We start from the raw sequence: 24,144 nt of genomic DNA, 5'->3' as shown, positions 1-24,144 counted from the left end.
CGGCGAAATCAAGGACCTCTCTCTCTAAGCAATCAATCCCAGCGATTACAAAGCCTCCCCGGAGCAAACCCTCAACCTTGTTGAAACCCGGTGACCGCCCGCCAGTCCTAGTCTCCTCGCGAGCCGACTGTCAGCCTCACCAGATCAACCCGGCGACCGTACTTCCAGTCCCAGTCTCCCCAGGAGCCGACTGCGAGCACAACTGCCACTGTTACTTCCAGCAAAGCAAGGGTAACGCCCTCGCAACCCAGCGAAGCTAAAGTCACGCTTTAGCAAACCCGTGCTTCTCTCAACTTCCCAGTGATTGCTCTGCTTAGTCTACAACACTAAGTATCGATTCGGTGAACGCAAAGAGACCACAACCAAAGCCCTTACCCGCGTAAGGCAAAGAAGTCCTTTTCCGAAAGGCAAGAAAAGAACCCGGTGACGAGGTTGGTGCTCTCCTCGTCCACAGCGCTTGAAGAAGAAGTCAGGTCACGGGACTACCCCAACGACTGCACCCCGCGGTGCTGGCACGCCTGCGCAATCACTCGCTCAAAAGAGACTGTTTGCACACCAGCTGGTTTTGGAGCCAAACATTTTGGCACGCCCAGTGGGACCTAAACTAGTGTTTCTTTTTGAACGCCAACCATTGGGAAGTCTAGCGATAACCCTTACCAAAAGGGCTACGCTAACTGCTCAAAGCATAAGACCTCCAGCTACAGATCGCATTCTCGTGCGGACTGTCGTGGTCTCTCTGAAGAACAAGTGACGCAACGATTCTCTCTTCAGACCCAATCAACCGGTATGTCAACTTCACAAGGTGAGAATCGCTCGACCGCGACTGAAGGTCAGAGCGTCAATGTTAATCAGGCCAACGAGCCTGTTAACCATGCCACTGTCAACACTGTAGTGGAAGGTGGTGAAGATGAGGCTTTTGTTTCGAAGCCTATCCCGGAAGGAGCAACCTTTGAGGAGACACTCGCGATCCTTATGGAGAATGCCGACAACCAGCGCAAGAAGATAGACGCTGATTTGGCCAGAGAAACTGCAAAATCAGAGAGGCTCCTTCGTGAAATTGAGCAACGTATGACTCTATACGTGGAGAATACCAGGCAGCAGGTTACACAAACAGAAAGTGCCTTGAAGGCGCAAGCTATAACCATCGCTGCCGAACAGAATGAGCGTCATAAGACAGTTTTGAATGCAATAGCAGACCATTCCAAGCAAACCGCGTCGAACATAGCAGATCTTCGCAAGGATGGGGCCAACTTGGCAACTGAAGTGGCCATGCAGAGGGCCGAATTGAACCATGCTAAAGAGGTGGTGAACAAGGCCTTAGGGGATCCTAATGCTATCCTCGGCTCTCTTGGCCAGCCATCCGGTTCAGGCAAGTACGTGCCACCAAATCAGCGCGAGAAGGCTAACCAAAATCTTGTTTCTTCCTCAGCTACTGTGGCTGCTACTCCATCAAAGAACAAGGAACAAGCCTTGGTTATTAATGGCAGCAAAGAAAAGACTGCTTCATCAAGCGGACAGGCCACCAAGAAGCACCAAGTCTCGAAGGGTGCAGGAACTGTGTCAGAGCCTGTGACTTTCGTCCAGTACGACAGCGACGGAGCAGAAGTGATATACCAAGAATTGCCGGGAAGTTATTATGCGCTCGACCAGACTGGCGCCCCGATCAAAATAACCGCTCTGTCGAAGGAAGAGGTTACCCCTGCAGTAACTCTCCAGCAACAAGCTACTACTCGCATTGTGCGTGTCGGGGAAGGATCAACAGTGGTGAACCAGGCAACCCCTGGACAAACTGCTCACCGAGCTGCGGTGATTCCTCCTCTGCTTCCAGGCCCAGAGTATGTGAGACGTGATGAGGTAGAGGAGATGATCAGATTGGCAAACCCTAGAGCCCAGCCGGATGGGGTTTATGAGGGGCCTTTTCCCCCACACATCATGTTCGCGCCTTTCCCTCGAGGTTATAAGAATATCATCTTTTCTACTTTTTCAGGGGAGGACACGGAAGATGCGGCAACACACTTGGCCCAATTTAAGGTGCAATGTGGCCAATATCAGAATGATGATGTCCTCAAGTGCAGGATCTTTGGCACTTCGTTGTCCGGCGCTGCCTTCAGATGGTTTTCTAAACTCAGACCAGGGACAGTGGCGGATTGGCCGGCAATGGAGCTACTTTTCCGCGCGACATTTGGAAATATTGAGCCGGAAGTAGACCTGGCTTCTCTCACTCAGATGGCCCAACAGCCTACAGAATCGGCAGTCAATTATCTTCAGTCAATTATCTCCAGAAAGCCAAACTAAATGTCATCCTGCCCGAAAAGGAGCTGGTCAAGTTGGCGGTCAAAGGATTGGAGCCCCGACAAAGAAAGAAGCAGCATGGCAGCATGATTCAGTCTATGGGGGAACTCATCACGGAGGTGGGCAGTTTTGAGCATCTTCTCAGAGAAACAGATGCAAGGAAAAATGCTTCCAAAGGGACGTATGTGCCCGGTAAACACCGTACTGTAGCGGCCCTGAGCTACCAGCCGACCACTTACGACCCTTATTACCATCACAACACTGGAGAAGTGGTCCAAGACGACGAAGAGGATAAGGATAATGATATAGCAGCCTATGAACTGACCGGGAAGAAAAACCCGTCCTTGAAGCAGCTGAAGATTTCTAAGGAACCTGTTAAGCTCAAGTCAATGGCCTTCACCAAACCGGAGTTCGCGGCATATACCTATGATGCCAACAAAGCTCATGAGATCCTCGACGAGATGATTGCTGCGAAGATGGTGAAAACCGATTTTGGGCCTTTTCCACGGCCAGAACAGTTGAAGGGAAAGAAATACTGCAAGTTCCATAATCTGTGGAACCACAACATCGCGGACTGTGTGAAGCTCAAAGACCAGATTCAAGTTTGGCTTAATAACGGCAGCTTGCAGGTGGAATCCCCGGTCACCGCAACAGCACTAGTTGATGTGGACCCCTTCCTCGACACCGGGATCAATATGGTCAATGTGGACTGGAACAAAAAGCAGCAACAGAAACCAACGCTGGATTTGGCGACGAGCAAAGAGGGTCATAGGTCCACCGCTGATGAAGTGTCAGTTCAGGGTAGAATTGCGGAGACCAACCAGGCTTCACCTGTGATTCTGTGCTCGCGATGTAAAGAGGAGTGTGGTATCCAAATACCGCACGAAGAAGTCGAGCAGACTTTTCACTTTGGTTCCCTACCTCCAGTCAAGTGGGCCCCATCGTCGCGGAACTATCAGCCTACCAGCCCAAGAGAACGGGAGAGCATATCATCGCCATCATCCCCCAGAGACTCCAATCTATTCCTGAAATTAAAAGCAGCCGCCAGCGAGCCAAAACAGGAAAAGACCAGAGGCGGCTGCAACGATATTCTGACTAAGCCCTACATACCGCCTGCGTCAGCTAATCCTATTAAAGAGGGTAGATGGTACACCAGGGAAAAGGGCAGGGCAGTGGAGATTAGCCCGTCTCGGAAGAGGAAGCTACAGCACAGGTTCGGTGAAGCCAAGCGCGCTCTAGAGGCCTTAGACCAAGGCCTGATCAAACCGTCCCAACTGGTCAAGTCGCCTGAACAATACCAGAAAGAAATGGAAGCGCTGGCCGCCAAATCATTGAGACCTCCCCGTGGTTTTAACAAACAAACAGATTCGCTAACGGGGGCTTCAAAGCCCAGTGTGTTTTGCAGGATTACTAGAGAGCATTCACCACCTCTTACCCGGATGGAAAACTCGCCAACTCGACGTCCGCATGTTAGGCGCAAGCTCTCCCAAGAAGCATCAGTGGTCAAGGCTTCGGTCTTTGACAGACTGGGGGGCAAGGACAGAGTTAGTAACACTTTGCAATGGCGACCTAAGAAAATCCAGAGTGTGGTCATCTCTGCCTCAGAGGAGCACGGGGAACCAGAGAACCCTAAGCCGGTGGTAGTGGAGCAAGAACTCGAGCCACAAGGGCTTGAACATTGCCAGGTAAAAGGCCTCACGGAAGGGTCGTTAGTAGATTGCTTAGCTCGGCAGCTCCAAACTGATATCCCGCTGGAAGAACCCAAGATAGATTTGGATGACGACATGGAAGGGACTGAAACTGCTGACGTTTCTTGCAACATGGTTTATGTACTCCCCGCAAAATATGCATTGCCAGTCGCTGCTCAGGATTGCGTGGGGACAGAATGAGAGGGTGTGCAACCATTGCAGGTCACCTCAGCAGCCGCAACACCTGTAGAGGATAGCGCCTCGCCGGAACCTGAAGAGGTTCCAAACAAGGGGTCATTTATGAACTTCTCCAAGCCAACGCCAGCCATGGTCCAGCACATGCGACCGCTATACATTATGGCAGACATCGGCGGTATTAAAGTCAGCAAAATCATGATCGACACCGGAGCGGCTGTCAATGTCGTCACCACCAGGACCATGCACTTACTGGGAATCAAACGGGAGAAAATCCAGTCCACGTCTCTCGCACTCAAAAACTTCGCGGGCACTGTAACAAAAACCTTAGGGTTATTGTTCCTGCACATAAAGGTCGGACCAGCAGAGGGGGTTTATGCATTCTTTGTGACGGATTGTTATGCGGCTTACAGTGCCATTTTGGGCAGAGACTGGATCCACTAGAGTTACTGCGTGCCCTCGACGCTTCATCAAGAGCTGGTTATGTGGAATAGGGAAACAGACACGGCAGAGGTGGTCCAGGCAGATCCCCGTCCATTCCCTGTCTCCGCAAATTATGTAGATTCCAGATACTATTTGGAGCCTATCACTCCATTGCAGGTTAGTGGCATCGATAATAAAGGCCGCCCCACAGGGGTGACGGCCTCTGAACTGGCACAGTGGGGGCTCACGCTCGCCAAAGAAGGCTTGGAAAGGCCTGGCCATGCTGTGCCCAAACCTTTAACAGATTAATGGATTACGACCTCTTGGAAGAGGGAATTGAGGCCTTCCGCTCGATACATGAACGATTGTCATCATACATGGTGGAAAAAGAGGCTTATGATCGCATCGCGACCTTAGAGGTTGTGAATGAAGAACTTTCTGACCCGGAGGATGAAGATGAAGTTAATGTTCAACTCGCCCCGGCGGCGTTGGACGACACACCTCCCAAAGTTAAAGACCCCATCGAGAAGGTTAACCTGGGCACAGTGGACGAGCCTATGGAGGTATCTATCAGCGCTTACCTAGAGCCTAGCGAGAAGCAGAGGCTCATAGACTTACTGCAAGAATTCAAGGATTGCTTCGTGGAGAAGTATGAGGACATGCCCGGCTTGTCGCCAGATTTGGTTTGTCATCAACTACCAACTCTTTCTGACAAGAGGCCCGTTAAGCAGGAACCTCGACGAATGAATTCGGAGACCCAGATTCTTGTAAAGGAAGAGGTAGAGAAAATGCACAAATCAGGTATTATCAGGGTTGCCAAGTATAATCAGTGGCTATCTAATATAGTGCCTGTCCGGAAAAAGAATGGTAAGATGAGAGTCTGCGTTGATTATAGAGACTTGAATCTCGCTACACCTAAAGACGTTTACCCCATGCCGGTCGCGGATATGTTGGTAGATACGGTGGCAGGCCATGAGTTGTTGTCCTTCATGGACGGTACTGCAGGATATCATCAGATTCCGGTCGCTGAAGAGGACAGACACAAGACTGCTTTCCGCTGCCCTGGCTTCACAGGAGTCTTCGAGTATGTGGTCATGCCGTTTGGCCTGAAGAATGCCGGCGCAACATATCAGAGAGCCATGAATTTGATCTTCCACGACATACTGGGAAAGGTTTTAGAGGTATACATTGATGACGTAGTCGTCAAGTCCCAGAAGAGAGGGGATCACATCGTGGATCTCAGGAAAGTATTTGAGCGCATGCGCAGACATAGACTCAAGATGAACCCGGCCAAGTATGTGTTTGGGGTTCAGGCAGGAGACTTTCTGGGGTTTATAGTCCATCAACGAGGAATTGAAGTCCCTGAGGACAAGGCAAGCGCAGTCATTAATGCATCTCCCCCGCGGACGAAGAAGGAATTACAACGTCTGTTGGGTAAGATTAATTTTCTAAGGCGTTTCATCTCTAACTCTGCAGGAAAAATCCAACCGTTCTCACCTTTGCTGAGATTACAAGGGCAGAACGAGTTTGTGTGGGAACCCAAACACCAAGAGGCTTTCGACAGTATCAAGGCCTATTTGGCAAACCCACCAGTCTTGGTTCCACCTAGAACCGGGATCCCATTAAAACTGTACATTTCAGCAGCCGAGGCTTCCATTGGCAGCCTGCTCGCTCAGGACGATGAAGGAGGTGTCGAGCATGCTATATTTTATCTCAGTCGCACACTGACAGACTGCGAGACGAGGTACACCCCTATGGAGAAGCTGTGCCTAACCCTGTACTTTTCAGCGTGCAAGTTGCGACACTACATGCTATCCTTTACCACGTGCATCATCGCTCAGACCGATTTGGTCAAATACATGTTGTCCAGGCCTATCTTGAGAGGCCGCATTGGCAAATGGGTATTGGCGCTTTCAGAGTTTTCGCTCCAGTATGTACCCCAGAAAGCTGTCAAAGGGCAGGCCATCGCAGACTTTCTCGCACATCATCCTACGTTAGAAGTACCACACTGAAGGAGTTAGAGATTGCCTGCACCACTACGACTCGACTAGATAAAGCGTGCATCCCTGAGTACGCGGTTTGGTATCAAGCCACAATCTCTCTACAGCCCTGGGTATTATTCTTTGATGGTTCGCGAACGGACACGCTGGCTGGCGCGGGGATTGTTTTGGAAAACCCGGCTGGTGACCACTTCTCTTATTCATTCTAGCTAACATTCCAATGTACTAATAATCAGGCTGAGTATGAAGCTCTTATCATTGGACTCGAAGTCTTACTGGAAATGGGCATAAGAGACGTTCAAATCCGCGGCAATTCTCAGCTCGTTATTAACCAGATCCAGGAAAAATATCGATGTGCGAGTTGGTTGCTCATACCTTATCTGAACCGCGCCATCGAGCTTCTGGATCAATTTACCGATGTTGATATGGAATATATACCACGCGAGCGCAACTTCGCAGCTAATGAACTCGCTCAGTTGGCTACTGGCATCACATTGAAGTATGGAGTGCGTGAGCGCATTTTGAAAGTTGAACGTCGCACACTGCCTTCGTGGTTTGCTCGCCCTGATCCACCAGACGATCCCGTCATCGCGGTACTAGAACCTATTGATGTTGATTGGCGGATTCCTTTGGTTGAGTACCTCAAACACCCAGGTCCCAGCGCTGACAGGAGGATGCGTTTCCTCGCATTGAATTACTTCCTTCGAGGCGATGAGTTGCGCCGACGGGGGGAGGATGGAGTCGATTTCCGGTGTGTCTATGGTCGCGAGGCTAAGAGATTAATGCGCAAGGTGTACACGGGGATATGTGGATCCCATCAAGCTGGACCTAAGATGCGCTGGCTCCTGCGACGTCATGGCTATTATTGGCCCAGCATTTTGAAGGATTGTATCGCATTTGCCAAAGGATGCGAGGACTGTCAGGCACACGGTCCAGTCCAGCATGTTCCTAACATTCCTATGCAACCTATTATTAAGCCTTGGCCTACGCGAGGCTGGGCACTGGACTTGATTGGGATGATCCATCCTCATTCTTCCATGCAGCACAAGTTTATCATCGTCGCCACTGACTACTTCACTAAATGGGTTGAAGCAGAGCCTTTGAATGGGGCCTCAGGCGCTACCATTCGCCAGTTTATTTTCCGTAACATTCTTTGCAGGTTTGGTATCCCTGAGGTGCTGGTTTCGGACAGGGGGGCAGCGTTCATGGGAGGCCCCGTTGAGGAGTTGGTCAATGATTTTGGCATTCAATTCATACATAGTACTCCGTATTATGCTCAATCTAATGGTCAGGCGGAGGCTAGCAACAAAACAATCATCACCTTACTAAAGAAGATGTTGGTGGAGAACCCTCGACAATGGCATGACACTTTGTATGAAACACTTTGGGCCTATCGCACTTCTAAACGCAACCCTACCGCCACGACGCCGTATGCACTTATGTTCGGCCACGACGCTGTCTTACCATTAGAAATTAATGTTCATTCTCTACGGGTGCAAGAACAGCATCATTTGATTGGCGAGGATTATGTTCAAGCAATGTGGCAGGAGCACGAAGATTTAAGCGAGCAGCGCTTGGCCGCTTTGGACAATTTGGTGATGGAAAAACAACGTATAGCCCGCGCCTATGACAAGAGGACGCGTGGTCGTAGTTACAAAGCAGGAGACCTTGTTTGGAAGGCCATTTTACCCTTGGGTGAAAAGTTCACCGGTCGCGGTAAATGGACGCCGCGATGGGAGGGACCCTTTGTTATCCACCAGATATTGGAACGAGGCGCTTTTCACCTCAAAGACGTTGATGGCGACGTCCATCGCAACCCTATTAACGGCCGCTACCTGAAGAAATATTATCCAAGTGTTTGGGAGTTCGAAGATCCTCCTGATCCTGTTCCTGCCCAGGCTGGGGGGCCACCTTAATCTTCATCGGCTCGCTTCATTTCTCTATGTTAATTCGGCCTTTTCTTTGTGGCCTATTGTTTTGATATTTGCTCCCCGCTGAACATTGGGGGGCAACTCCATATCTAGTTGGGCCTGTTCGAGGCTCTGTTTTGTTCTGTAACAAATTTAATCTATTTTGTAACAGCCTATACAAGAGGCTTTGTTTATACTCATAATCCAGTTACCTCAGTCACTTCTTTGTTTTATTCACTATCTTGACAAAGTGTGTGAAGGATAGATATGAGAGCCTATACAAGAGGCTTTGTTTTAGACTAACAAATTATGAGAGCCTATACAAGAGGCTTTGTTTTAGACTAACAAATTTTTGCAAAGTTTCGCAGAGTCCTGGCTAAAGCAACAATCTTACTCATGAAGTGGCTTTGCGGCCAGAAGCATACAACAGAATAGAGCAATACAGTTTCACATGCAATTACAAAAGTGGCTCGGACAGAAGCACAAAAGTTTAAAAGTGACTGGCTGTGGTTGCGGGGTTTTGGATCTGGGCGCTACCACCTCAGAGCATTCTTCCTCTCTACACTCAGATCCTCCTCCTCAGTCGCCGCCGCTGTCATCAGTACCGGAGGAAGAGGGAAAGAAGAGATCCTTCATACCCTTTCCTTGAGCCGTTCCTCCGGGCAGGAGTTAGGGTCCGGAGCAGGCGTGACTCACAACCACATCTACCTCCTGGGGTAAATCAGAAAGTGCGTACCCAGGCCCCAGAGGTAGACCGCGGAGGCAGGACGGTAAACCTCGAGGAGGCCTTCCTCCCTTCCTCCACTCGCTCCTCGCGGGCAGTCTGAAAAGTTGGACTCCTCAGAATGTCGTTCTGCCGCGTTCGGAGCGCGGCATGTTCTTTAGTTTAACTGAGACTGGCAAGTTCATCCAGATTTTCAGAAACCGAAGACATGCCACTGGACCTGAGATTAGGCCATAAGGCCTACCCAGGTCTTGAGATTAAGCCATGAAGCCTAAGGGTTTGTGGCTAAAGATGGAATCATGGGGGGAAGATTTCAGAAATTGGAGGAAAAGCAACAAGTCTTGCGAGGTTATCTTTGGAAGAGACATAGTGGTTTGGGTATCGCTCTTCTTTGGATACCGGTATTTATAGGGCCAATCCCATACCGTGCGATAAGCTGTTGAGGCTTTTTTCAACGCCATCAATGAGGGAATCAATGCGGTTAAATGCTATGATCTCGGAAATGGAAGATATTAAAAACGCGTGGGAAGCAGGACAGTCTCCAAGGAAGTAACCGCCCAAAATAGGGTTATCTTATCAGCGGTTTTGCTTTTCATTAATTGACAGACTATAAATGATATTTGGGCCGAGCAAAGCGGGCTAAATGTTAAGTATATTAAATTACAAAATAAAATGGGCCTGAGGTAAGAGGCCTAAAGTTTACGGCCCGCATGGGTCAAGCGAAGCAAGTGTTCATCTAGGCGAAAGCTAGCGTCAGCAGCAGCTCGCTCCGCTTGTCGAACCGCTTCGAGTGCTTGAGCCAAGTCCTGAGACATCGCTTCGAGGGCGGCTAAGGGTTGCTCTATCTGAGGTTCCTCTTGCTCAAGTTGGGCCGTCACCGCCACCAACTGGGCTTCGGCTTCGATTAGTTGGATTTGGAGGTCCTGAATGTGGGTCCAAAGGTGGGTCTGCGAGATCCGTAGGTCCCTAACACGAATCGCTCGATCACCTAAGGAGTCGCGAGATGCCTCTGCTTGTTGTGCGAGGCCGCTATAATGGGCCTGGACCTGCCTGGCTTGCGCAATCGCAGTCGTCCTCTCATTAATCTGCGTCGGGAGGTTTTGTATAAGCTCATATGTCTCAACGAATTCAGCTTAAGTGATAGTGCGTTCGCGGCGAAGCACCATCAGATACTCTTGAGCTCTGGCAGGTGCGCCCGGCAACAAAATGTCAGGACCAAGAAGTCGCTGCAAGCTGTCCCTCGCTTCATCTGTGACTCCTGGGGGAGCCACTTCGAGTGCAAGAACGAGCCTTTCCAGCCTATTAGGAGGCTCGGGAGGAGGGACGTTGGCAATAACATCAGCAGCAACAGGGACTTCCTGAGGCTCGACGACGAGGGCCGCGACTGGCTCCGGTGCTGCATTCATATCAGCTCCTACTTCTAGAACCTGGGGAGCAGGTTCTTGAGCCGCCATGCCCTCATCAGCAAGCCCGGCAGGGTCAGCAACAGCGGTTTCCTCAGCAGGAGTGTTACTCTGTAATGGAGAAGGATTGTCAAATATACAAAGATGAACAAGAACTGAGGCATTAATTTTAGACTTAGAGTACCTCTGCGATAGGAGCTTCGTCTGAGATGCCTATCGGTGCGGGCTCTTGAACTGCCTCACCAAGAGCGGGACTGGGCGATACAGGCGCTGACGGTTGTGCGGCGATCGGTTCCTCGGATGTTGCATCCGGAAGGGGTGCATTTTCTTCCGGTTCAGGTGAACTATCCTCTATAATCTGCACAGGAATAGAGGCTGAGTCACCAGCGGCGCTGGCAGGAGGTGGAAGATTTTCAGGGACTGCGGGTGTCGGCACTCGTGAGTTGATTGTTCTCTGACTAGCAGCTGAAGAGCCTTCTCCAGCATGCTCAGATAGTCTGCGACGAACCTGTGAAGGAAAAGGTTATGAAGTATAGACAGAAATATAGATTAATTTCTCACATGAGCTCCTTGCTTCTTACCAATCGGTCAGCCAGTGGTTCATCTCTTTCCCAGGGGTCAGCATGAGTGCCCGAGCAACTGCGCTTGCGAGCTATAGCGACCGCGACCTGTTAAAAGAAGGAGGTTAGAATTTAACTCACAAAGTATGATCCGGAAGATAGAGGGTTCTTACGGTTTGAGGATCGTCGTCATCAGAAGAAGAAGGAGAATGTTCGGCTGCAGATTCAGCGAGCACTGCCTTCTGTTTTTCAGATTGTTCGGTGGCCGGGGAAGCACTGGTGGTGCGGCGGCCAGGACGCGGCACACTCCCCTAGTACAAATAAGTATGAGTAAAAGGGGAAACAATGAAGGAATTTGCAGAGGTTAAGGTTACAGTACTTACTTCTGAAAGGGGTTCACGAATTACAATACCAGCCTGGGCCGGACGAGGGGCCCGCGCAGGACGGACCACTTGAAGGGGCCGGGGCCTGTTAGTGTCTTCAGAGAAACGAGCGAGCGTTTCAATATCGGTAGGATATGGATTCCTGAGCTCGCCAAAGAGGGTAGCGAAGAGTTCATCATCTGGTTGGGTCCAGCAATTGACGGAAACTTCTTTCCACCAAATCTCATATCCTTCTTCGGTTCCGTATACAGCGTTGAGGGTCTGGGCCCAGTCAGGGAGATCAACTAGCACGAGCATGCTCTGTGCCGGCGGGGATCCGGAAGGGGGCCCGAATCTTCGCCAGGAAGTGTTATAGTTCCAGGCATCGTACAGAGGGACTGGTACTAATTGGACAAGGCCGAATTGGCGGGCAAAATGATTGGGAGCATAGAGCTCATAGCTAAGTTCCTCAGCGGCAATCCGGATGTCTGAACAGGAGACTGCGCGGCGAAACGCCAGGCGAGCGCGGTTGGAATAGAGAGGATCGCCAGGAAGGAAGCCATATTGGAGTACAGAGGGGAACCTTCTTCCCAGAATTAAATCACAGTACGGCATATCGTCTAGCAAATACAGATAAGAAAAGCATTCGGAGTAAGGGGGAGATGAGTACTTGTCCTCGCGGCAAAACCATCGACCTAACAGTTGATCGGCCGGTGGAAGTAGCGAGATATCTTCACGGCGGAAGAATTGAAAGTATGTCTGGATCCAGAAATCCAAAATCCAGAAAGGACCAGAAATGTTGGTCTCAAAGGGATGCATCGTCGCTTGGTACAGCATGCGATAGAGGGCTCCTAACACCGGTTGTCCGAGCCCGACGTTGCGGCCGTTGTAGAGGGCTGTCGCTAAATAGGTCCAAGTGCCAGTGGGCTTACAGGAGGAAGTACAGAATATGAATTTACAAAGCCAATACTCAAGGAAAGCGATTCCTCCGGTCGCATTGTGTTCTCGGCTGTAATATGCCAACCATCTCGGGTATGAACCACTATGAGCACTGCGACCTTGCTGGGCCATGGTCAAAGTAAAGTCAACAGGGTCAAATTATCCATGCACATAGGGCTCGCCATCGATGGGTAGGCCAGTGATGGCAAGGATATCCAACAGAGTGATGCTCATTTGACCAAATCTAAAGTCAAATGTGTTGGTGGCGGTATTCCAGAAACAGAGGAAAGCAGCGATTGGCGAGCGATTACCACCGCGAGGAAGATGGAAACATAAATCAATAGCGTGGGTGATACCTGCAGCATTCCAGCGACCTAGATCCCGCGCCCGCGTCTCACGGTACCAAGAAAGCTCCTGTGCACTAATGGAGGATGGCCAATTCCCTATCTTGGCTCGGTGGTTTTGGGCACCCCAACCGCTAAAGTCTCCAAGAGTCCTTCGGAGGACTGGAATGGGTCTGCGAACAGGAAGACCGTAAAGAGCAATGGCATCGTCCGGGATAACGCCTTATGGTGCTGGGCCCAACCCAGTGTGTTGGTCGGAGAGACGAAGGAGTAGGGGTCGGTGAATAGTGGTTTCTAGATGAATGTGAGCGCCAATGCCGGTGCCCCAAGTCCGAGCAGCCGTTTCGTTTAATTCTTCTTCCTGATCGATGATGATTTTCTTAGGGGGAGCCATTTCTGGATCGTTTACAGGGAAGATGCGAGCAGAAATGGGTTTTTCTGGGTTTAGGAGACTGAATGGGTTTCTGATGTGACAGGGTTGCGGCTGTGATTTTAAATAGAGGATTTTGTGAGGGAAACGATACGACAGAAGGCGTTTCACAAACGAAAGGACGCGACCTTCATTAATGGCATCGTTTCCAGCGACCGACACGTCTTTCTAAAAGTCCCCTTCAATCAGTTACATTCTAACGGGCCTGATTTCGGGGTCTGGGGGGCAATGTTTGAGCCCAAAAGTAATTTTGGCAGAATCCTTTAGTGGGTCTGGACCAGTGGGCCGATACCTGCGGCCCAAAAATAAGGCTACATGGGTTTGGTTTGTAGTTCCGCTCATCCCGTGTTTCGTAAGGAGATGAAATCTTATTGAAATCGAATAGTAGAGACTAAACAGGAAACTTCAATTAAGAATCCTTCTAGGGCAAGGAGCGATCGAAAGCCCTAGGGTATAAATACAGGGTTAAGCGGCGAAATCAAGGACCTCTCTCTCTAAGCAATCAATCCCAGCGATTACAAAGCCTCCCCGGAGCAAACCCTCAACCTTGTTGAAACCCGGTGACCGCCCGCCAGTCCTAGTCTCCTCGCGAGCCGACTGTCAGCCTCACCAGATCAACCCGGCGACCGTACTTCCAGTCCCAGTCTCCCCAGGAACCGACTGCGAGCACAACTGCCACTGTTACTTCCAGCAAAGCAAGGGTAACGCCCTCGCAACCCAGCGAAGCTAAAGTCACGCTTTAGCAAACCCGTGCTTCTCTCAACTTCCCAGTGATTGCTCTGCTTAGTCTACAACACTAAGTATCGATTCGGTGAACGCAAAGAGACCATAACCAAAGCCCTTACCCGCGTAAGGCAAAGAAGTCCTTTTCCGAAAGGCAAGAAAAGAACCCGGTGACGAGGTTGGTGCTCTCCTCGTCCACAGCGCTTGAAGAAGAAGTCAGGTCACGGGACTACCCCAACGACTGCACCCCGCGGTGCTGGCACGCCTGCGCAATCACTCGCTCAAAAGAGACTGTTTGCACACCAGCTGGTTTTGGAGCCAAACAACGTCAATGATACAAAAGTGAACAAACGGGAATAGATGCAGCCATGCAGGATGTATAGAATAAATCAATTAAAACCTACCAGTATCTGGTAGAGGCCTCTATTTGGGTGGGAACGTGAATACATATACATAAGATCAAAGGTAGGAAATAATCCAGCCCTCTGCATTATAGGAGTGCACCGAGTTAGAAGACAAGCAAAACTTAGTGATGCTGAATGAGAAACCAAGATCTAGAAGTGGATGCATCTAAAAAGTAAAAATCTAATGAATGTTCTGTGAAAATTTCAATTGCCTTTTGCATTACAGCATAATCACCTCAAGAGTCGGAGATGGGGATTTTAGTGATGAATGAAGAAGAGGCAGATCAGCTGCATTTAAACAAGTCACTTCACCAACTGGAAACCTTGATCCATACCTGCCAGCTCTTCCTAAAATAAAAACTAGTAAGTCTATCGATAAATACAGAACATAGTATTTCAACCTAAGGAAATAAAGGTTATGAATATACAATAAGCTAGTGGATGGTTGTCTTCATAACAGACAAGAATATATATATATATATATATATACACACACACACACACACACACAACAGATGCATCAAAAGCATACATAACCATGCAACCTATATAACTTTACAACTTCATATTTAGGTATCCTTTTTCTATGGCAGATAAGATTTATGAAGTACCAAGTAAGGACACATTTGCTTGAAAAGTGTTTTTTCAAGGACTCAAGGTCATAATGACATGTTTAAAAGCAAGCATGTGTTGAAGCTTCAGGGTTATTATATACAGGTTTATGAATGATGCATGCATCTCATAAGCATAAAGCAAACCATTCTTTAAGCTCCATATGATTTCTTGTTAACTATACAGTGACAGATACTGAAAATATTTATTCAAATGCAACTCCATAGTTGAGAAGCTTAAAGTACCTACAATATTAGTGACCAAAATAAAAAGAACCTGCAATTTGTTTGATCTCCGGTACAGAGAGTTCCCGGTTCTCAATACCATCAAATTTTGTCATTGTTGAAAATATGATTCGTGAAATGTTCAGATTAATACCCATCCCGATGGCATCACTTGCTACTAGAACATCCAACTCACTGCTTGCATCATTGAACATCGTTGCTTGCAATACGAAAGGTGTATATCAACTCAACCAATCCTCAGGAACCACGTATGGTGCTCAAAGGGGGTTGAAACTACAAATCAATAATTAACAGCATAAACATCCAAATCAATAATTAACAGCATAAACATCCAAAAGTTGAATTCTGAGCTGGCAGTTCTTTTCATTTAAAACAGTGTAGCAAGAAGCATATCACTAAATAAAACTCCTTAAGGATGCCTATTTGAAGCAAGGAAATAAGAAACTTAAGGATGCAACAAGGAACTCATACCTGTCTTGTTCGGGTCTCTGGTGGAAGTGAACCATACACAACAGAACAGAGATGCTTTCCATCACTTTCAATTTGTTTCTAGCAATACAGTAGAGTATACAGACTTAGACAGGTTAGTTCAGAAATAACACAGTCAACATAATGAGTTACGAAAGAAAAAGATCTGTAATAAAAAAAACGAGCATCAAAATGAAAAGCTATAAAAGAAAAAAAAGATAATAATAATACAACATGGACACAATTTTATTGATATCACTAAATGTTGACAGAACAGAATGGCAATTTCTTCACCAATGACCATGATCCCAACTTTCATTGCAGTGGCTCTCTTCTGAGCCTTATTCCAAATGTACCTCATTTGTATCCTAAAACCCATGATCATTATTAAGAATCTTACGATCGATTATTCCCATTCAACCATCTTACAAAAGCCATGCATCTCATATTAATAAGAACTTTTTAACAGAAATGAATTACAAATTTATCCTCAAACAGCTCTTACTAAATATATAGGTTAACCCAGCTTTGCACAAACATGGATATTATAACTTATCCTTTTTCTTATTTAACTCCAGCTAAAGGTCTTATAGCTGAAATTCTAGAAACTGCTCTATTTATGGGACACAGAAAACTAAACTAGTTAACTAAGAGATTAAGCCCTATTTAACCAAGATTCCAACCCTTTGATCACATGGTTATTTATGGTTATTGTTCTACATGAAAGCATAATTAAATAGTTAAATGTTGATATTGTATACAGATAATCTCCTGCTTCGAGAAACAATAATAATGAGAAAATTAAGGGAAAAAAGAGATAATCAGGAAACTGTTTAAGGATATCTCTATTTGTGTTTAGCCTAAACTCTAGGTTACTTGACCTAGTGGTAATAGGGTTAAATTAGAAGGGTCTAGATTCCTATTCAATGTACGATTACTTTCCTTGTATGATTGAGATTCTATGCATTGTAATCCTCTATATAAAGAGGCCCCTATTATCAATGAGAATACACAGCAAATTCCTCTCAATTTCAGTTTCTCTACAACACGTTATCAGCACGAAGCCCTAACCCTGAAACCCTAAATTCATAGCCTTCAAATCCCAGAAACCACCACCGCCCACTTTGAAGATCTCAACTCCAGGAATCCAGAACCGGCGGCCCCGCCCCCAGAACCGGCCGGAATCAACCTGAACCGGCCACCGGAAGTGTCCAAACCGGCCTCCCTAGAAGAATCCGAAGATCTCCAGCCTGGTTTGCCAACTTCTCGTCCACCCCTCAAGGCCACCTTTTGACCCAAGCTGCATATCGTTCCCAGATTCCGGGAACCGGAACCGGCCTAGAACCACCCGAACCGGCCGCCTGAAGAGACTGCACCACCGAACCGCTGCCTACCTCAGTCAACCAAGCCCAGCAGTCAACCACAAGCCCAGTCAGCAGCCCTAGGCCCAGAAGCAAAGCATGCAGCTGACCTCGGCCCAAAAGCACTGAAGGCCTGAAGCCCAACCTCTAAGCTCACTGACACACAAGCGCCCAGTCAGCACCCAGTCAGCTTGCCACGACTGCCACGTCAGTAACTGACCGCCACGTCAGCACCCTGGTCAACGTCAGTCAACCCTCCGGTCAACCTTTTTCCGGCAACTTCCAGCCACTTTTCTTGCGACTTTTTCCGGCCAACTTTTCGGTCAAGATTTCCGGCAACTTTTTAAGGTAAACTTTTCTAAAAGTTCCCGTTTTTCAATTTCTTCTTCTTTTCTCGGGGACTTCCAACATCCCTTCTTCTACCCCCCTTTCTTCTTCATAGGGGAGACCAATAGCCGAACTGTGGGGGTTCGTGCTCACTCCAAGCTTGGAGCTTGTAGAGTCCTCCAAACTTAGAGTTTGTTGAGAAGAAAACGATCGACCACATACATCGTTGTTTCGATCTAATCCAAAACCCCTCTTGGAATTGGATTTTCTTGGAAGCGACTACGCTCAGAAAATTCCTAATTTCTTGGAAGCGACTACGCTCAGAAATTTAATAGTTTTTCGTGGTAGCCTTTTTCGCTCCGAAACTAACCCTAATCTTGTGTTGTTTTTCAGGATGAGTAACCTGAACAAGTTGAACTTCGTTCCACTAGAGACAACTGGCGCAGGATACCATAGGTGGGTCCGAGATGTGCGCCAACATCTTAAGGCTGATGGACTTCTGGGAGCCATCCAAGAGCCTAGTCAGAACGTGCTCTCGATTGAGCAAGCTACTGCTTTTGAAGCAAAACAAGCTAAAGCCATAATTCTCATGACAAGGCACATGAATGACGCGCTCCAAAATGAATACCTCAATGAGGAAGACCCAAGAAAGCTATGGGTAGAACTTGAGCAGCGATTTGGCAACTTTCGTGACTCCCTGCTTCCTGATTTAGAAGTGCGATGGCATAGCCTCCGCTTTTGTGATTTCAAGTCTGTGCTTGATTATAACTCGGAAGCTCTTCGTATCAAGTCTCTGATGGAGTTTTGTGGCCAAGCCATAACTAATACGATGTTAATCGAGAAGACTCTCTCTACCTTCCCCGTCTCTGCACTGATGATTTCAAAGAATTATCAGATTGATGTAAATGCAGGACGTATCACAAGGTTTCATGAGCTCATTGGCGCCATGAACGTAGCTGAAAAGCACGACAATATTCTTGTGAAGAACTATAATGCTAGACCCGTGGGAACTAAGTCTATTCCGGAGTCTAACTATAGTCGCGCCCCCAAGGGAGGACGCAAGGAGCGAAACCCTAAGAGTAGGGACAATTCTGGACGTTCTGGTCCATATGTTCGCCCTAAAGAGGAAGGAAATCGCCAAGAGAGGCGTGCACGGAACCGTGGAGGTCAACGTGTGAAGAGAGAGAGAGGTGGAGCCTCCGACCATGGTGGTAACGCCACAAAGAGCATTGGTCGTCCAAATCGCGCCCCAATGGCGCCTCGATCAAGGGAGCCTGACCATAATGATGTTTGTTTTCAATGTGGATCAACTGAACATTGGGCCAAAGCATGTAAAGCACCCCAGAATGTTGCAAACGCATACAAGACGTATCGCGAAGCAAGGGAGGCAAATTACATGGAACAAGAAGATCAAGATGGCGATCTCGATCTAAGGGTGGAAGACTACAATGATCAAGACCCAGAAACTGGCGATTTTGATTAAGTCTTTTTATTTTCCAAGAGATGTAATAGGCAATTGCCATATATTTTTGTAGTAAATGCCAATGATATTAGTCTTTCTTCAAAGTAGGCGTACTCAATGTAAGTGTGATGTCTAGGAAGGTTTTGAGATAAGTGGTACTTAAGCGAGCTTTGCTCCACCGACATCTCTCTACTCACCTGGTCACATTTACATTGGAATTACCGAAAGGAGTTAGACGACTACCATTGTTTTGCATTAGCTAGCATTTGGATTAGATTCTCCTAATGATTAAGAGACAATGATGTACTCCGTTGGCTTATGAATAAAATTTTGAGTTCTTTTCATTATGACTCCATTTTGATTCATGAGCATGTTACTTTGTGACTACGATGGCTGGGCCATCAATATTAATTCGAGGACATGGAATGGCACCTTGATTACTGTCACAGAAACTCTCTATGCTCTTAGGGCAAATTGCCCTATGAATAGCCAACGGATTCCATGCGAAAACGCATGTAGAGAACGGAGATGAGTTCCTTTGCAATACCTCTAACGATTGCGAACAAAAGGCGCATCTTAGAGACGTTTATGTGTCTCTCTAGTGGACTCTATGTCACTATTCGAGCTATTAAATCCAATAAAGTTATGAGAGAAGATCTCTTGGATTTAGACACATATTGACTTTGTCACGACAGGATAGGTCATCCTGGTCATGATATGATGATCCGTCTACTAAAGACTTCACACGGACATCCATCCTTTTGAGCAAAACGAAGCAAGAATCTGATGACGCCATAAAAGGCGCCAACCATGAGCATAATGCCATGGTTGTTCCTCCTAGTGGCCATGATGCCATACATGCTAATTTCCAAGGCTCCAACGCCATGATGGGAGATGTAGTCATACATTTTGCTTCTAATAGCGCTACAGACGCTCAGGCCCAACCAAAATCCTTATTGGTTGCTTCTCAGGCCCCTCGCTCATTTTGCAAAGCCTGTTCCTTCGGAAAATTAGGACTAAGACCGTCCTATACAAAGGATATGAAAATACTCATTCTGTTCTTACATCGAATCCATGGGGATTCTGTGGACTGATTCAACCAACTTGCGGATGCTTAAATATCTCATGATGTTGGTTGACACGCAAACACGCTGGTCACGTGTTGTGCCATTGTCCACCTATAAATGCTACTTATGCTACACTCCTAGCACATGTCATATGACAACGGGCTCACTCCCCGGATCATCCTAATTCCGTCAATTGGACTTGACGATGCTAGAGAGTTTACATCGAAGACTTTCGATGGTTATTGCATTGGGACTAATGTTGGACATTATATTCCCATAAACACACCCAATTGGTCTCTCGGAAACGACTACGATGATAGTCCGGACATTGGTAATGCGCACCACTCTCCTTATATCCGCTTGAGGTGATGCAATATCGCATACAGCTATGCTAATTCTTCTACGACCTACCGCCACTCAATGTACCTCTGCGTTACAGCTAGTGACTGGGTACAAGTATTTTGTACTTATGCACATTTGAGTGAGCCATTTATGTGCCCATTGCGCCGCCACAACGCACTATGATAGGTCCTTACAGACGAATGGGCAACTCAGTTGGATTTGAGACTCCAACAATCGTCCGCCATTTAATGCACTTGCCAGGCGATCTCCTTACCGCTAGATTTGCGGATGTCACTTTGATGAGACAGTCTTCCCATCGTTAGGGGGAGATAAGAACACAGATGTTCAACAGGAACGACCGGAATTGTCGTGGTCTGTCCCCACTATGTCTCATCTTGATCCTTATTAAAGTGACGAGATCACACAAATATGCTGCAAACATACCTGCAAGGAAGGACGTCCCTACGAGAGGACGTAGTGCCACCCTACACGGAGGTAGGTATGGCGCCAACGCCATAGAGAGTGGCACTTTGGCATTACAGGTCATGGCCTCAGCTAGGATGCGTGAGAGGCCCGTGGGTTCGAAGGATACTTTGGCACACTCCAATTCTTTGATCATCGACACTCAAAATCCGTCTCATGAGTATCTTCCGGGTTATGGTTATCGTTGGGGGACGCCTCAACGTCAGAACCTATTCCTGAGAATATAGAGCTCTATGAAACTTACACTAGTGTACATGAGATGTGGGATAGAAACTCCATCATAATTGATGATGTAGTTGCGCATTTTGTTGCGCATGAGTTTGTTGAGTCTGATGATATCGAACCACGCTCCGTTGATGAATGAATGTCAACGTAGAGAAATTTGGCCTAAATGGAAAGATGCGATCCAGGTTAAGATGGATTCTCTAACGAAGAGGAAGGTTTTTGAGCTAGTGATGCCAACACCTCCTAACATAAAACTTATTGACTAATGGGTCTTCGTTAGAAACCGTGATGAGAAAAAGAGATGGCAATCTCGCCTTATGGCGCAAGGCTTCTCACAAAACGCCCAGGAATCGACTACGATGAGACATACTCTCTCGTAATGGATGTCACTACACTCCACTACCTTGTCAGTTTGGTAGTTTCCAAATAACTGATCATGCAGCTTACAAATGTGGTCACTACGTATCTCTATGGGGATCTAGATACGGAATATACATGAAGGTTCATGGTGAACTTCATTTACCCAAGTCAAGAGGCTCTAGACCACGGAGCGCGTTTACTATAAGATTGAAACGCTCACTAAAGTGACTACTTGATTAGGAAGGGATATGCCCACGCGTTTCTATAACAAGTTTCGGATTCTATCACTGTTCATGTTGGACATGATCTTCATTAGAAGCCCTTAAAGAGTTAAGGGAAACCGCTGAACACTTGATATCCGATTTTGAGATGAAGGATTATGGGAGAACACGATTATGTCTCAGTTTGGAACTTGAGCATTGTGTTGATAGATGCTTAGGCATTTTGACAAGGTCAAACCTTCAAGCACCCCCATGATCGTCCGTAGTCTTGATCCTGAAAAGGATCTTCTTCGTCGAAAGGATGATGATGAAGATGTGCTAGAGGCAGAAGTGCCTTACTTAGTACAATTGGCGCATTATTGTACTTATCCCAATGCACAAGACTGGACATCTCATATGTTGTGAACTTGTTAGCTAAGGTATAGCTGTGCGCCAACGCGATGCCATTGGATTGGTGTAAAAGGTATCTTTCGGACTTGAGATGTACGATTGATATGGGCATGCTTTATCCCTACAGAGAGATGATGGATTCGGACCCATCACACACCAGGAACGCCGCCAACACCGGCTTGCGTCCCCTCTCCCCATCCCAAAACGAAGTTAGCGTTTTGGAATGTTTTGCTGATGCTGGGTATCTCTCTGACCCACACAAAGGTCATTCCCAAACTGGTTAAGTGTTCACCATGGGTAAAGACTGCGATATCTTGGAGGTCTACAGAATAGACCCTAGTCGCTATATCTTCGGACCATGCAGAGACTATTGCTCTTCACGAAGAGATTCGTGAATGTATATGGATTGGATCCATAATTACGCATGTTCGAATAATTGTGGTTTGAAGTCTACCATAGATGAGCCTACGAGCATTTAGGATAATGCAGCTTGTTTTGAACAAATGAAGCAAGGCTACATCAAAGCGACAACACCAAGCTTAATCAGCAACAACAGACTCTCCTCAAGATCAAAATGAACTAGGTTCGATCTGAGGACAGTGTGGCAGACTTGCTCACTAAGTCATTGCCAAAATTCCACTTTCGAGAAACATGTTGGTAGCATCGTTTACGGAAGTTATCCGAACTCCCATGACCGTAGTCATCAGGGGGAGATGCAGACATCAGGGGGAGATGTCTACATGTATGGTCTCGAAATGTGAAGGGTGTGTTGTGCTCTTTTTCCCCTTCGACCGAGGTTATTTTTGTCCCACTGGGTTTTTGTTACTCGGCAAGGTTTTTAACGAGGCAACGAGAGAAGCACCGCGTTTGGGCAACACAAGGGGGAGTGTTTAAGGATATCTCTATTTGTGTTTGGCCCAAACTCTAGGTTATACTTGACCTAGTGGTAATAGGGTTAAATTAGAAGGGTCTAGATTCCTATTCAATGTACGATTACTTTCCTTGTATGATTGAGATTCTATGCATTGTAATCCTCTATATAAAGAGGCCCCTATTATCAATGAGAATACACAGCAAATTCCTCTCAATTTCAGTTTCTCTACAACAGAAACATAAATATTAAAAATAAGTCTTAGATTTACATAAAACCTCACACACACCTATATCTCCATGACGTAAAAAACAAAAGAAAAGTGGTAATCACTACCTTCAGTCTGTATATTTCACGCCGTGAAAACGTAACAATGCTATCGCCTGTCCTTATATTAGAAAAGGAACCAAGAGGAACCTTCATTGGAACAAGAGGTGAAAGTCTATCATAGAATTGAACCTGCAGAAAAGGATCCTATACAGATCAGATACATAAGCAAATCGAATAATAAAAACCACTACAAGCTTAGAACTCACAACCTACCAGATGGACTTGATTCGAGTCGCTTTAAAGCATTGTGCGTTTTACCACTATTTGTGGGACCCATGTGCAAGGTAACCTTTGCGAGGCTTACTTCGAGCTTTTGAATACCATGTATGAGGAGAACTGAAAATTGACCGTATTCAATGATGAGGAAACCAAAAAGATGCCAGATAAGTGCGTAATAACAGTTGTATGTGAACTCCATGGTCAACGTAATGAGTTGGGCCCGAAATTACAAACATTTGGAATCACATTATATCAAATCCTAAAAGCTGTCAATTCTATATTACAAGTGAAAATATATAGAAATCCCATGTTTGTTTACGTGTTTAAAAATTGAACTTACTAAAGAGAAGATTACAAACATCATAGAAAGCACTCATCTAGACCGCTATGCAGCACATTAGTAGATTGGTAGCTATATCTTTGTCATATAAGTCTTACTTATGTACATATCCATGGAAAAATTAGAAACAATACAGAGACAGGAAATCTATATAATATTAAGGTCAAACAATATTAGATTTTCCTCATCTGTATAAATTAGAAACAATACAGAGACAGGAAATCCTGAATCTGGCAGATGAGTTCAACTTTTAAAAAATACATATGAACAATAGGTTGAATCTTAAAAGCGAAAACATTCTTTCGTAGAAGACAGATATGCATTGAATTAGCATAGTAGCTAGGATGTTGTGCAATAGACACAAGTGATAGGTGAAAATCAAACCTTAAGGCTATGTTTGTTACATGGGACTGGACTGGATTGG

The 24,144-nt window shown here is 46.7% G+C and overlaps 1 protein-coding gene across 1 annotated transcript; it reads left to right on the top strand.

Annotated features, from left to right (window-relative positions):
- Positions 1-4,906: 4,906 nt before the first annotated feature.
- On the top strand, positions 4,907-9,335 carry LOC112200165. Its single transcript, XM_024341186.1, has 5 exons — positions 4,907-5,465; positions 5,604-6,448; positions 6,835-7,521; positions 7,642-8,133; positions 9,054-9,335. The coding sequence occupies exons 1-5, from the start codon at positions 4,907-4,909 to the stop codon at positions 9,333-9,335; spliced, it is 2,865 nt and encodes a 954-aa protein (XP_024196954.1).
- Positions 9,336-24,144: the final 14,809 nt, after the last annotated feature.

The sequence above is a fragment of the Rosa chinensis genome, chromosome 1 (assembly GCF_002994745.2).
Source record: "Rosa chinensis cultivar Old Blush chromosome 1, RchiOBHm-V2, whole genome shotgun sequence".
Lineage (NCBI taxonomy): Eukaryota > Viridiplantae > Streptophyta > Magnoliopsida > Rosales > Rosaceae > Rosa > Rosa chinensis.
The sequence above is the reverse complement of the archived record's forward strand: the minus strand, read 5'-3'. Positions and strand labels throughout refer to the sequence as shown.

What these genes read in the sequence shown, in the direction of transcription:
- LOC112200165 (XM_024341186.1), top strand. Translation starts at nt 4,907, where the DNA reads ATGGATTACGACCTCTTGGAAGAGGGAATTGAGGCCTTCCGCTCGATA. An exon ending in GCCTGTCCGGAAAAAGAATG is followed by an intron (nt 5,466 to 5,603) that starts GTAAGATGAGAG and finishes ACGGTACTGCAG; the next exon opens with GATATCATCAGATTCCGGTC. An exon ending in TCATCGCTCAGACCGATTTG is followed by an intron (nt 6,449 to 6,834) that starts GTCAAATACATG and finishes ACTAATAATCAG; the next exon opens with GCTGAGTATGAAGCTCTTAT.